At 42.2% G+C, this 15,390-nt stretch overlaps 1 protein-coding gene across 6 annotated transcripts in view; it reads right to left on the reverse strand.

The window, feature by feature from the left end:
• SEC23IP (SEC23 interacting protein) overlaps positions 1–14,426 on the reverse strand; it is a 42,426-nt gene extending 28,000 nt beyond the window's left edge. For 4 of the 6 annotated variants that reach the window (XM_080823365.1, XM_080823364.1, XM_080823366.1 and 1 more), the window contains exons 1-5: positions 14,190–14,364; positions 10,636–11,165; positions 7,536–7,758; positions 5,686–5,879; positions 358–447 (exon numbers count right to left, since the gene is read on the reverse strand). In XM_080823365.1, the coding sequence (XP_080679491.1) occupies positions 358–447; positions 5,686–5,879; positions 7,536–7,758; positions 10,636–11,165; positions 14,190–14,352 (1,200 nt within the window). In that variant the 5' untranslated portion in view covers positions 14,353–14,364. Of the gene's footprint in view, positions 1–357; positions 448–5,685; positions 5,880–7,535; positions 7,759–10,635; positions 11,166–14,189 lie in introns of all 6 variants that reach the window. The other 2 variants (XM_080823361.1, XM_080823362.1) reach the window with 2 other exon arrangements.
• Between the last annotated feature and the right edge of the window lie 964 nt (positions 14,427–15,390).

Below are 15,390 nucleotides of genomic sequence, written 5' to 3' on the forward strand. Positions count from 1 at the left end.
AGCTGACAGCTACAACAGAGATCGCACAGCCTATGAAGAATTAAATATTTACTCTCCCGCCCTTGACAGAAAAAGCCTGCTGACCTCTGCTCAAGTGCAAACATTTATCAAACAACTTCAGTGCTGCATAATGAGCTTCAGCTAACATGCTGCCATAAGCAGAAACTTCATGAGAAAAATTTAAATTTTATTTTTGTTTCTATGATCAATGTAAACTATGGTAAGCTTTTAAAAATAATGCACTTCTTATAAATATATCCCTACAAAAGTTAATTAAGATGAACATGTATCAACCACATTCAGAAAATCATTATTAAAATGAACTTAATGTTTTAATATCTTAAACAATAACATTACCTTTGGATTGTGCATAACGATTGTCTCTCCACTTGGGAACTCTAATCTACGGTGCCACTGATTTGTGGTTACTGCTTTTTTATATTCAGCCTAAAATAATGGAAACATAATCCAGTAAAACAAATTTATACCACATTGAGAAAAAGTGTGGAACAAAAGTATAAAGTATAACTATGATGATAATAAAAATAACGTAACAGAGGCTCTCATGTACTAATTGCCACACTTGACAGTCACTTTATATAGGTTACCTTATTTAATTAATTACTCTCGGGATGCCTGGGTGGCTCAGTTGGTTAAGCGGCTGCCTTCGGCTTGGGTCATGATCCCAGGGTCCTGGGATCGAGTCCCACATCGGGCTCCTTGCTCGGCAGGGAGCCTGCTTCTCCCTCTGCCTCTGCCTGCCTCTCTGTCTGCCTGTGCTCACTCTCTCTGATAAATAAATAAATAAAATCTTTAAAAAAAAAAAAAAATTAATTACTCTCAATCACTCCTAAATAAGATGATCCCCATCATATAGAGGAGAAAACAAAGGTCTCCACAGCCTGTTAGTATCCTAGGGCCATGGTAACAAAGTATCACAAACTGAATGGCTTTGCAAACAGAAAAGTATTGTCTCACAGTTGTGGAGGCTAGAAGTCTGAAGTCAAGTGTCAGCGGGCCATGTCCCTCAGAAACCTACAGGGAACTCCTTCCTTGCCTCTTCCTAGCTTCTGGTGGTTTACCAGCAATCTTTAGTGTCCTCTGGCTTACAGAGGCAACCCACCCATTCTCTACTTTCACATGGTATGACATCAAGTCATATTGGATGAGGGGCCAACCCTTCTCCAGGATGATCTCATCTTAGCTCATTACATCTGCAATCACCCTATTTCCAGATAAGGTCACATTCAGAGGCACTAGGGCTAGGACTTTAACACATCTGGAGGCTGCAAAGGACAACACAATTCAACGCCTAGTTCACAAATTCACAGCTTCATAAGATTACACACCGCCGCCGAGGAGCACGCAGAACTGCAGCTCACTCCCACCCTCAACTTTCTGACTCCAAAGACGTGACTGTTGTGGGGCGTCGGGGTGGCTCAGTCAGTTAAGCATCTGTCTTTGGCTCAGGTCATGAGGGTCCTGGGATTGAGCCCCACATCGGACTCCTCGCCCAGTGGGGAGCCTGCTTCTCCCTCTGCCTGCTGTTCCCCCTCCGTGTGCTCTCTATCCCTGTCAAATAAATAAATACTTAAAAAAAAAAGATTGTTGAACTATTTTCTTACTCTTCCTCTAGATATAGTATTTTGCTTCCAACAAGGAAAAAAAAAAAAAAAAAGCCTGAGGACCTCTTGGAGAGAGACTCAAGATGAGGTAATGTGGAACCGCTGCTACACCCACTGTCTGAATTTTTTTTTAAATTATTAACAATGATTATTTGACAATCATGTCAAAATAGATGAGTTTCTTTTTGTCTCTTGGACAGTTACTGATTAATGATTCCCCTCCATCAGCCTCTATCCCTTTGACTCTTCCTCACTTGGCTTTTTGTAATTTTTACCATATTTATTTATAATTTTTAAAAGCAAGATTACAAATAAAAATGTTTAAAGAAAGAAGTTTCACTATCTTAAGAATTCTTTGCACTTTTTCATATCCCCTTTCAATCCACAGCTTTAGAATAAATGTTGTCTGGTAGAGCCAAGTTTCCACACGGCATTCTTTTAAAGGGTCTTGGTCATTCTTGACACTTTGACCCTCCATATAAAATTCAGGAGCAGGGGCGCCTGGGTGGCTCAGTGGGTTAAAGCCTCTGCCTTCAGCTCGGGTCATGATCCCAGGGTCCTGGGATCGAGCCCCGCATCGGGCTCTCTGCTCAGCAGGGAGCCTGCTTCCTCCTCTCTCTCTGCCTGCCTCTCTGCCTACTTGTCTGTCAGATAAGTAAGTGAAATCTTTAAAAGAAAAAATTCAGGAGCAGTTTACAAATCTTACCTTAAAAACTCTGATGTAATTTTGATTGGGATTACATACAATTTATAAAATAATTTGGGAAGAACCGACATCTTAACTGTGCATCTGTGAACATACTTAGCTCCATTTCTTGAGATCACCTTTTATTTCAATTCTGTTTTATAGTTTTCTCCCACAAGTTCCCATAGGCATTTGTCAGACGTTTTCCTACATAGCCTATAGTTTTGTTAGTGTTATAAATAGCATCTTCTTTTTATTATGGGTGCTAGTTTTATCTTTCTTTCTTTCCTTTCTTTCTTCCTTTTTTTTAATGTAAGCTCCATGCCCAGTGTGGGGCTCAAACTCACGGCCCTGAGATCAAGAGTCACACACTTTACCAAGGGGGCCAGCCAGGCACCTCCCTCTAGTGAGTTATTTCAATTATATAGGAATGCCATTAATCTGTATATGTTGATTTTATACCTACAGACTTGCAGTGCTAATGGTATTTCTAAAAATTCTCCCAACTTTCTATGTACCTAATCATGTCATCACCAAAGAGGTGGTGTTTTCTGTTTCCAACTCCTCTGTTTTGTCTCAGTGCTGATAGTGCAGGATCACCTACACAATACCGAGAAATATGTCTGCTTCTCTTCTTCTCGTTGGCTTTCTCATCTCCCAACCTCCTCTGCATCTTCCCTGATCTGGTTTAAGCATCATGAAAGATGCTGAAGAGGAGTTAAGATCTCCCTCGATTACGAACAGCCGTGTGCTATTGCGATAGTCAGTATGTGGCCAGCTGTCCCACCCTCAAAGCCTGTGTCATCCATCTGTAACAGTTGAAATAAAATGAATACGCTTAGATACTGCTTAGACTTTATACTTAAGACTATGTGCCTCAGCTACAAAATAATAGGACTAAACTTGGGATGTTATACCTTCAGTAGGGTCCTACCAGAGAGACCAAAAATTATAGAATTATAGCATACATTTGCTTAATAATTTCAGTCTGAAATTATGCAACAGGTATCAGCATTCTTTTACACATTTTTTTCCTCATTCAAATAACTAAGATTATGTTTTAGAAGAATGGTGCCTCCTGGTACATGATATTTCCAAGAACAAAATTAATTTTATGCCTTCTTTTCAGTCTTTGCTCTTCTTAGCTGGGTTCTGACTCTGTTCTATATCAGTGCTTTTCAAACTGTGGGTGATGATGAGTAACAGGTTATAAAATCAGTGTTTTAAATGAAACAGAAAATATCAGAGTGGCACCCAGTGAGTCTAAGTACTGCTCTACAGACCTTTGTTTTTAGTGGTGTGTGAGACCATGTTGACAGCAGCTCACAAGCACACATCACAACTCTTTCCAACTGCGGCTAATAACGTCCTGTTGGTAGCTCAAAATTGGCCATGGAGGGAGTACTTATATCATGGAAATCAGCAAATTCTACATCAGGGGCTTTTATTCCCCAGAGAGTCTGTTACCACACATGACTATTTCTGATAATTAAATATACATGTGTGTAGGTGTGTGTGTATAAAATATGTATACTAAATTTTAATGTCAAATGGATTTTTTTACTATAGCTTGAAACAAAAAAAATGTGAACCCTGTGCTCTCAACAAGCTTCTTTTCCAATTTACCTTCCCCAACTAACCTCTGTCTTACTTTAGGCCGACATTTATCTTTCAGTGTCAATTTGGTTATAAAATTGTTTTTCATAGTCACTATTACAGAGATTAGTATTTCCAGAACAGGTACAATAGATAATACTTAAGAAATGCATTTATACAGGTGCCTGTGTGGCTCAATAGGTAAAGCATCAGCGTTTGGTTCAGGTCATGATCTTGGGGTCTTGGGATCGAGCCCCACATCAAGCTCCCTGATCAGCAGGGAGTCTGCTTCTCCCTCTGCCCCTCCCCCTGCTCATGCTCTCTCTATAATAAATAAATAAAATCCCTTTAAAAATGCATTTATAATTATTTTTAAAAAACAAAATACGCCACAAGAAGTCTACACTATTAGAAAAATATATAGATAGATAGATAACTGTCAAAGAAAATATTTTTAAATATAAAGGTTCAATATGAAAGGATGACACGTTAAGATTAATGTGATTTAATTTTTTTCTTATCTCTATTAAATATTACATCAAGCACAACAAAAATTTAATAATTAATAGTTAGCTGTTAAACTTGACTGTCAGCTCCTAACAAAACATAAAATCTAGTCCTTACTTGAAGCTATTCAAAATATGAACTAGGGAAGGTTAACATTTTAGAGGCCCCTTTTACCGATAACATAGTATTGTTTTAATGTTTTCTGTTAGAACAGGTTATCTAAGTTTTAATAACAACAACATTAAACAATAGTAACTACAGTGTTCTGTATCTCATTTCCATGTATGCAAATTGAATTCACCTAACTTATTTCAAACATTTCATTCAACCACAAAGTAACCTAATCATAAGAAATTAACACAATTATGGAAATTAACACAATTATGTAAAACATTACCCAGTTGTTTTAGAATGGCTAGTAAATCTTGAGACATGTGTTCCTATTCTATTTATTTTCAAAAACCAGAAGTTAATCTCAAGCCTTTTACTGAGCAGTAATTTGAAAAGCATCCATATGCTTGGCAATTGCTGTTAACAACAGATCCCAGCAGGGGTACCTGGGTGGCTCAGTGAGTTAAGCCTCCACCTTCATTCAGCTCAGGTCATGATCTCAGGGTCCTGGGATCGAGCCCCGCATCGGGCTCTCCGCTCAGCGGGGAACCTGCTTTGCCTTCTCTCTCTGCCTGCCTCTCTGCCTACTTGTGATCTCTCTCTCTGTCAAATAAATAAATAAAATCTTTAAATAAAAAAACAAAAAAAAACAACAGATCCCAGCAGACTAAGTTGATCTGAAGGTTTGCTACAAGTACCTTTCTAGATTAGTGATACGTCCCTGAAAAACAGTCTATCTTCAGACATGGAGGCCACGATTAGCATCTCATGAACAATGGCACCACTTAAAAAGCAATCCTCTTTGTGAACAGGATCAAAACAAGCTCTTATCAATAAAGCCAGCTTTCAGGGCACCTGGGTGGCTCAGTCGGTTAAGCCACTGATTCATAATTTTGGTTCAGGTCACAATCTACGGGTTCTGGGATCAAGCCCCAAGTCAAGCTCCACGCTCAGCAGGGAGTCTGCTTGAGATTCTCTCCCTCCGCCCCTCCCTCACACACTCACATGTGTGCACATTCTCTCTCTCCCTCTGCTCTAAAACAATTCTTAAAAAAAAAAAAAAAAAGTCGGTTCCATTGTGAGCGATGTTATAGGAGGCTCCAATATATACAAGGGCCTATGTTTTTTAAAGAAATGGGTAAAGGAAATAAGCCCACATACCTCTAGTTTTTCACTGAATTCCTCTGTATAGGGAATAAATCTGCTGTCCGTGTCCCCTTTGTAGAACCAAGTACAGCGTCTCACTTCAGCGGGCTCCTCCTCCCAGTACACAGCCTTCCTCACTCGGTCATAGAGATACACATCATAGCGCCCTCCATCTGTGCCTAGAACCACGCTCTCGGGGTCTGGCTGGACTGGGGCACAAAGTTCACATTTTAACCCAACAGTAACAAGGCATGTTAAAAAGTAATAAATAATGAATATGGTGATTGGCTGATCCTAAAAGACAACTAGTTCATTTTTGTTTAAAAATGGAATTTTAAGATTAATTTGTGCTGTCCAAAATTAGGATTCTTCTTAACTGAAGAGAAAAATAGCCAGAGCGAAGTTTTTTTGTTTTGTTTTGTTTTTAATTTATTTATTTGACAGAGAGGAAATCACAAGTAGGCAGAAGCAGGCAGAGAGGCAGGCAGATAGAGGGGGAGAAGCAGGCTCCCCGCGGAGCACAGAGCCTGATGCGGGGCTCGATCCCAGGACCCCGGGATCATGACCCGAGCCGAAGGCAGAGGCTTAACCCAGTGAGCCACCCAGGCGCCCCCAGAGCGAAGTTTTAAAACAAAATCATTTAAGGGTCTCCTGGATGGCTCAGTTGGTAAAGCATCTGCCTTCAGCTCAGGTCATGATCCCAGGGTCCCAGGACTCAGTCCTGCATTGGGCTCCTTGCTCAGCTGGGAGTCCGCTTCTCCCTCTCCCTCTTGTCCCCACCCAGCTTGTGCATGTGCACATGCACACATACTCTCTCAAATAAATAAAATCTTTAAAAAAAAATGACCATTTAAAAAAAAATCATAATTCAAATAAATGCCAGGTTTTCTTTTTTTAATCAAAGCAGCAATGCTCCATAAAGAATATTTCAAGGGGGTATTAACAAGTGATTTTTTTTTTTAAGATTTTATTTATTTATTTGACGGAGATCACAAGTAGGCAGAGAGGCAGGCGGGAGGTGGGGGGGGGGGGCCAAGCAGGCTCCCCGCCGAGCAGAGAGCCCAACGCGGGGCTCAATCCCAGGACCCTGGGATCGTGACCTGAGCCGAAGGCAGAGGCTTTAACCCACTGAGCCACCCAGGCACCCCCAACAAGTGATTTTTAAGTCCCATGATGAATTATCAGGATAGGGATGCCTAGGTTAAACATCTGCCTTCAGCTCGGGTCAGAATCCTAGGCTTCTGGGATCGAGTCCTGCATCAGGCTCCTTGCTTAAGCATGGAACCTGCTTCTCCCTCTGCCTACCACTCCCCCTACTTGTGCCCATGCTCTATTTCTGACAAATAAATAAATAAAATCTTAAAAAAAAATAAAAAAGGAAATATCATCAGAATAAATAGACATATTTCTATACTCCCAATTCTCAGAGAGCCTTAAAACTACAGTGCACTATCTCAAAAGGTGAATGGGGTTAAATCATTTCCAAAACTCACCTGACCACAGAACACTTTTCAGAGCATCTTCAGGAACAAGAGTTCCAGAGATGTTTTATAAATGCCCAATAGCTACAAATGAATAAGGGAAATAGAAAAATTGACACCCACATTATGTGAACTAGTCTATTTCTCTAACTTAAAACACCTTTAAACAAAGAAGAAAATTATTAAAACATTTCTTTAAAAACCTTGCTCAAATAACTCAGGACTTGCGTTAATATCACTGTCTTAAGGTACCAAGTCTGCTGGAGTCTACAGGGACTACTAAGGAATTTGACATTCACAAAAAATAAGCCGTGGATAAATACTCTTTATTTCTGTTCTTCCTAAAATCAGATACCAATGTATCTGTACACGATCAGTACTTACCTGAGTTATAGATTTCTTCAAGATTCGAAGAGTCAAACATACTGAAAGGCATCCATAGTTGTTTGTATTCTACCTCCTTGCAGTAAAACCAGTGGGGCTGAACAGGTTCGTATTGGTTTTGAAGTAGAAAAGGAGATGGCGCTTGCACAGAGGGACCTGCCGGTCTAGCCAGGGCCTGCTGTTGCGTTGGAGGGGTCAACCCTGATGCCACCGGAGGAGGAAGCTGGAGGACACAAAAAAAGTTAGAGAACTATGATGTTTGTCCAAGAAAACAATTCCATATATGCCTCGGACCCAAAGTGACATTAGTAATGATTATCCTACATGTATTTCTGAAGATTTTTTTTTTAAGATTTTATTTATTTATTTGTCAGAGAGAGAGCACAACCAGGCAGAGTGGCAGGCAGAGGCAGAGAGAGAAGCAGGCTCCCTGCTGGACAAGGAGCCCAACGCAGGACTTGATTCCAGGACCCTGGGATCATGACCCGAGCCGAAGGCAGCAGCTTAACCAACTGAGCCACCCAGGCGTCCCCCTACATATATTTCTAGACAACTGTTTCGTTTAATAACTAGGCCTGAAAGCAACTAAAATTTTTTCATAAATCTAACAAAATCCAACATCAGTCTTAAAAGTAAACTGGGCTTTCTCAAACTCAATGCAAAGTAAATTAGCACCTTCACAGAAATCAACCTAGCACTGTCTTCTATGATTTAGTAAATCTTTATAATGTGCACATTCCTTGACCCCACCATTCCATTTCTAAGAACTCATCCTAAAGATGTAACTAAGAAACAAGTAAAAATTTACCTATAAAGATGTACACAATAGGTCATTTATAACAGAAAGTCACTGGACACAATCTAAATGTCTTAAGAAGGGCGCCTGGGTGGCTCAGTCAGTTAAGCGTCTGCCTTCGGCTCAGGTCACGATCCCAGGATCCTGGGATCGAGCCCCGCATTGGGCTCTCTGCTCAGTGAGAAGCCTGCTTCTCCCCCTCCTACTCTTGTGTTCCCTGCTTGTGTTCCCCTGCTTGTGTTCCCTCTCCTCTCGCTGTATCTCTGTCAAATAAATAAAATCTTCAAAAAAAACAGTCTTACAGAGACCTGATTAAATAAAGTATGTTACTTAAATCCTGAAATTCTCTAGAGCCATTACAAATGTTGTAGAAAAAAAGTTAACATCTAAAAAATATTCATGGAAATATGTTTGTCTGGAAAAAATATAACAAAGACATATAACAAAATGAAAAGATGGGTTACAGAGAGGCAATTTTTAATCATTTGACTATTCTGCATTTTTCAAATTTTCTGTACTGGAAATACTTTTAAAATCAGACTATTTTAAAATTTTTTAATTGAAAATCATTTTGGAATGTATCAATGTTAAAGCTACTGAGGTGTCAACTGTACTGTGTTTATATGAAAGAACTTTCTTACTCTTAGAACGTATTTACAAGGGGCGCCTGGGTGGCTCAGTTGGTTGAGCATCTGCCTTCGACTCATGTAATGATCCTAAGGTCCTGGGATCGAGTCCCGAATTGTGTTCCCTGCTGAGTGGGAAGTCTGCTTCTCCCTCTGCCTCTCCCCCCTACCTGACCTGTGCTCTCTCTTGCACACTCTCTCTCTCAAATAAATAAACAGAATCTTAAAAAAAAAAATAAAAAAGGAAATATGCATGAAAATATTTAAGGAGGAAAGAGTCATCATGTATTCAACTGACCAAGAATTTCTCAAAACAACTGCACACATACATGGTGAGAACAGGAGAGAGAGGATGACCAAATGCGTGTGAGTGCACACATGCACAAGTGACAGAACAAATGGGGTAAGATGTTAATGACAGATAAATACGGGTTAGGGGTACTGGGGTGCTATTTGAATTTTTGCAACTTTCCTTCTTTTTTTTTTTAAGTAGACTCCATGACTAGCACAGAGCTCACGGCAGGGCTGAAACTCACAACACTGAGATCAAGACCTTAGCTGAGATCAACTGAGCCACCCAGAACCCCTGCAATGTTCTTTTAAGTCTGAAATTACTTTTAAAATTCTTAAATTAGATATCTCTTCAAGAGTTTAATCAGCAAACTGGTATGTTAACTATACTGCACGCTGTGATTCCAGTTAGGTTCCAATATGCTGAAATCAAACATTATCAAGAGCTTACATGTTGAAAGGATTTAAATTAAACAATAAAACAGAGCCCATTCTCTATCCCCAAGAGAGAAGTGAGGTTATACTCTAACGATAATACTGCTACCCTTGCCACACTGGGTTGGGTTCTTAATTCTCCCTTTTAATCACTTCCCTTTCTTTGATTCAGGTGATTTCCCTGTGGAAGTCAGTTGAACAATTAGCTGGGAAAAGAACATAAGGGAATTTCATAAAATTTACCCAATGCAAATGTTGTTCCATCACCCTCCTGAGACAGAATCTGACTGTCTAGACCCAAACTTCATAATGTAAATAAAAGAAATTATTGGAGTAATCAATTTTAGTTCCTGTAATTGAATGGTTTGATTGAATAGAATAATTAAAAAGTGAGAAGCTGGCAGTCTGTTCATAATTGCTTCAACTCTCACATATCCCCAGATGACATTTATTATTGATCTCTTACACTAAAATCTGGGAATACTGACACGTAGTTAACTCATTAAAATCAAGAACTACTTCCATACACTGATAATATAAACCTATATATGAACCATTTGACGAGCTACCTTTGAAAGAATGTTTCCTTCAAAGCACGTAGCTTACAAAGAAGGGTCCCTGAAAATAATTTGTCATCACGTTGATTATTAAAAGTGCCGTGTTTTAAAAAAACATAGGCTAGGATGACAGACAGATTAAAAAATCAGAGTGGGGACGCCTGGGTGGCTCAGTTGGTTAAGCCGCTGCCTTCAGCTCAGGTCGTGATCCCAGGGTCCTGGGATCGAGTCCCACATCGGGCTCCTTGCTCAGCAGGGAGCCTGCTTCTCTTGCTGCCTCTGCCTGCCTCTCTGCCTGCTTGTGTGTACTCTCTCTCTGACAAATAAATAAATAAATCTTTAAAAAAAAAAAAAAAATCAGAGTGAATGGCCAGGATTGAAAACATGTCTCCTACCGGTGGCAAAGATCCTCCAGGCATCTGGTACATCTGCATGGGGGGCCCCGGGGCAGGAGGATGGGCGGGATGGGCTGGTGTCTGGCACTGCTGCAGCTGCGGTGGCGCAATGTATGGGTTGGCCCTGCTGCTCACAGGGGTATGACGATATGGATTGTGTCCTTGTTGGGGTGCTCCTTGCGGTGGGCTCCCAAAATTGGAAGGAGGGAGACCACCCGGCTGCGAAGGCAGGTAAGCATTCATTCCCATCTGTGAAGGTGGAGCACCATACTGAGCCTTCGAAATGGGCGGTGAACACGCATTCAACACATCTTGGGGTCCGGTTGCAAAAGGGAGAGCAGCAGGGGACTTGGAGAACGCGGAGTGTCCAGCTGACGTTGCCACAGTCGTTAACGGTGACTGTCCAATATTCCCGAAAGGATCACTACTGCTTGATACCTGAGAGAAGTAACTAAATGTCTGTGGGGTAGACGTGTGAGCAGAAGTCTGACCGAGGAAGCTGTCCTCCTCACCGACATCCGTGGAGTCCTCTGAAAGGGAACGGGAGAGCAAACGGTTTAAAGGGTCGTCTACGGCTCTGCAGAGAGGATCCAACACGGCAGATCTAGCAACTGTACCTCATTTTGTTGTTCTATTTCTGCATTACAGAAAAAAAAAAAAAGAAAACCCTTTTTTTTTTCTTCGAAACGAAAAACCGGGAAATACGAATAAGAAACAAGAAAAAGAGGGAAAAATTAGATTTCATTCATAAGCCAACTTCTCAGAAATAATCACTTTGGTACATGACCTTTCACATTTTTTGAATAAATATAGTTAAGTATTTATTTTGTAAATATATACAGATCACACCTATTTGTTTAAGGATGTTTTCAAGAAGATAAATGAAATTTGTATCTACATTTTTTATATCTCATTTTTTCCTGGTAAAAAAATAATTCAAGGGGTGCCTGGGTGGCTCAGTGGGTTAAGCCTCTGCCTTTGGCTCAGGTCATGATCTCAGGGTCCTGGGATCAAGCCCCACATCGGGCTCTCTGCTCAGCGGGGAGCCTGCTTCCTCCTTTCTCTCTGCCTGCCTCTCTGCCTACTTGTGATCTCTGTCTGTCAAATAAATAAATAAAATCTTTAAAAAATAATAATAATAATTCAAATATTATTCTACTACCAAATTACACATAATTTTCTTTCTACAGTAATAAGAAACTTAAGTGCAGATATGACTGTGTTGACAAGAAGGGTGTGTTTCTGGACTCCTACCTACTACAAAGCATTCATTGTACAAATGAACATGTGGTATTTGTATTCCCAAGGCAAAGTAGGTCAACCATGTATTGCCATCCCTAAAATCACACAGTATCACATCCAGATAACTAGCCTTTAGAGAATGTCAAATCGTGAGAAAAGTCATTTTCTAATCAAAGGAAGTTCTCTTCACTTCCCTTTGCCAAAAATGATCTTCACTGCTGGTATTGTCAACCCCAAATTATCTTCTCTTCATTGACCAAGCTGTAAAATAAAAGCCTGTTCCCTGGGACGCCTGGGGGGCTCAGTCAGCTAAGTGTCCGCCTTCAGCTTAGGTCATGATCCTGGGGTCCTGGGAACGAGTCCCTCATTGGGTTCCCTGCCTCTCCCTCTCCCTATGCCTGCTGCTCCCCCTGCTTGTGGGCGTGTGCGCGCACACACACACTCTGACAAATAAATAAAACCTTAAAAAGAAAAAGAAAAAAGCGTGTTTCCTCTACACGACATAAAAAGTCCAGCCTTTTCTTCCCTACCAAGCTTTTATAAGCCCTTACTTTAGCTTGTGGAAACTTTCCTCTTCCTCATCTTTTCCTCCTCCAGTCTCATTCCCTCTTATCTCCTGCTGCTGGAGGCACGGAGCCCAACAGAGGACCCACACCCAGCACACAGCACGCTGTGATCCTTGCTCCCGAGTGGCCTTTCAAGCTCCAGGATCCTTCTTGACCTCTGCTGAAGGAAGCCACTGGGCTCACAGAGATTCTGGCTTGAGCTTCTAGGTTGCTCCCACTGTATTTCTCACACATCAATTTAACCAAGATACTCCACTATTTAAAATACTCATCTCGGTTGTTTCTTTGTAACTAAAAATAAAATATCACCTCCTGCACAAAGCCCTTTGTCTGCTGGTTCTACTCTCATTTTCAGATTTATTTCCAGTTCCCACTCTCTCTTTTCAACTGCCTGGACCTCACTTGTCTGTATTTCTCAGTTTATCTCTCAACAACTAAAAACATGGTATGGAGAAAACCTCTGTGGTATCCTTCTTCCTTTAAGACAACTTGGGGATCAACCTAATCTAAGAAACTTTTCTCTGACTAGCATCCATTGTAAATGAAATGCTGATGTCAACGTGCTGCCAGCTCACCTCAGGGGCATTTTCTAATTACACGTGGACACATTTGGTAAAGACACCCACAACTTTAATGGGCACTTGTACACTTGTGACACTCCCAACTCTGTCTCAAACTGATACTGTTCTCAGGTGTTCCAGAACCTTTTACCCAACTGCTTCCTCGACACTTCTGGCAGCTCAACCACATACACCTCAAACTTAGTAAGCCTGGAAATGAATTTGTCACCTTAACCGTCTCCCTTCTTGCACTTTTACTACACTATACTATCTCAACAGATGTTTGTTAACATCCATTCAGACACTCAAATCAAAACATCTCCTAGACTCCTCCCCTCCCATCATTTCTCAATTCCTTCATTTAATCATTTAATCATTCAGATACTCACTCAAGAAACACGTACACAGTATCCAGAGGCAGATACGTTGATTTCACACTTACATAACACTAGGTGCCAGACACTACACTGGGCACCTTACAAAAATCAATTCACCTTTCCTGACAGTCTTATGAGGCTGTACAGATACGGAAAGTGAAGCACAGAGAGGTAAAGTTACGTGCCTGAGGTCACACAGCAAGTTACCGGCACAGTCTGCAACACAGTCCGTGCTCCCAAATACCATACTCTGCGTTATGCCACACAATCATTAAACAGCAATACCCCTAGACAATAATAAAGAAGTGAAAGAGCTAGGGTGAGCATAGGAATGGGGGACAAGGAGAACGAGAAAAAGCTTCTTAGACAAAGGGAGGCACTGTCTTGAAAGATGAGTACTGCATTCTGTTCTCTACTTTGCAAATATTACAAGTCTATCCCAGGAAAGGGAAGCTGTCCATCTAGGACACTCCCTACTGCATCCTAGTTGAGAAGCACTAACTTCTCTGCATTCCCTAGCACACCAGTAGGTGTTCAACAAAAATCTGGGTAACGTCAGTGCCAGCGTGGAGCGGCCAGCCCTCGGGACAGAGGGCTCCTTGGACGAAGAGCAAGCCTCCAGATCTAGCCCCCGCTTGGGATATCTCAAAGCCCCCGGGCCACTCAAACCTGGTCACTGATGGCCCTGGCAAGCTACCCGGAGTCGGGTACACACGAAGGAAAACCTCCCACCCGACCCTCGTCGCCCCACGCCCCCCGCCCGCCTCCCCACACACACTCGTCCCACCGGATCCCCCTCTCCCTACTACCTCCGGGCAGGAGCAAGGAGGCCGAGGCAGCGGCGGCTTGGGTAACTGGGATGAAGGGCACGTTGAAGCTGAATTCCGTGGCCGAGGAGGAAAAAAGTAAGTTAGTGCCCGATGAGGAGGTGCTGGCGGGACCGCCGCCACCGTTAGGTTTCCTCTCGGCCATGGCTGCCGCCCACCGTCCGTTACACGTCTCCTGGAAGCCGGTGCACTACCACCGGCCGGAAACCGGTCACACTCGGGGCCAACACACTTCCGCACTTGCGCACAAGGCCCGGAACTCCGGGACGCTGGTCAGCCTCCTTCCCTTCCTCGGGAAAGCGCCGCCAGAAAGCAACATGGCGGCGCTGGCTTCTAGCCCGAGTCCTAGCACGTAATACTCCCCGGTGCTGCCGGGGACGAGGCTGGGGCTGGAGCGTGGGAGTGGCGGTGCTGCCAGTTCTGAATTTAGGCGCGAGCTGACGCTGAGGGTCACGGGTTGCGGGGGGCACTCTGGGCTTCCTAAAAGTACGGTCAGGCGAGTGTAACTGGCAAAGATTTGGAAGGAACGGCAGAAGGCTGCAGGAGCAGACAGCGGAGTGCTCCCGGCATTGGGAGGGAAGAAGAGGTGTGTGAGCCATTTGTAGCCAAAGCTGAGCCCCATTCACCCACGCTCGTACTCACATCCAGCCCGCCCACATGTCTTTCTGGACTGAACTGAACTCTTTCTGTTGGCCCAGAAATAGAAATGGCAAAAACTTTGGAAGTTTTTAAGCCATGTTTAAAAGAGGATCCAGGGAATTGAAATTTAGAGGTGCTGCTTTTAAAATAGCTTTCTGTATCTGTCTGCAGTAATCTGATTAGCTGAATCCCAAAATGCACTGGGGATGATTTGATGTAATTGTCATCTTTCATGTAGTTGGAGATTATGAGACAAAAAGTAACAGATAAGTAGCTTTTTGAAGAGTGGGAGAGGAAGACAGACCCCGAAAGAGGCTTTGGAATAATGAAACTCCTCCCCACAGCTGTTCACACGCCTGTATAGAACCTATTTAATTATTTCAGTAACTATTTAGTGTGCTTACTGTCAGAGATAAACAAAACCAGACACTGGCTAAAGCAGTTACTCAGTAACAGCAGTTACAACAGGAAAGAGGGTACATCGTGAATTGAACTGAACTTTCCCAAAATAAAAGACTGGAGACTTTTTTAAAGTCTGGGGTGC

This window comes from Martes martes (assembly GCF_963455335.1).
Source record: "Martes martes genome assembly, chromosome: 14".
Taxonomy (NCBI): domain Eukaryota; kingdom Metazoa; phylum Chordata; class Mammalia; order Carnivora; family Mustelidae; genus Martes; species Martes martes.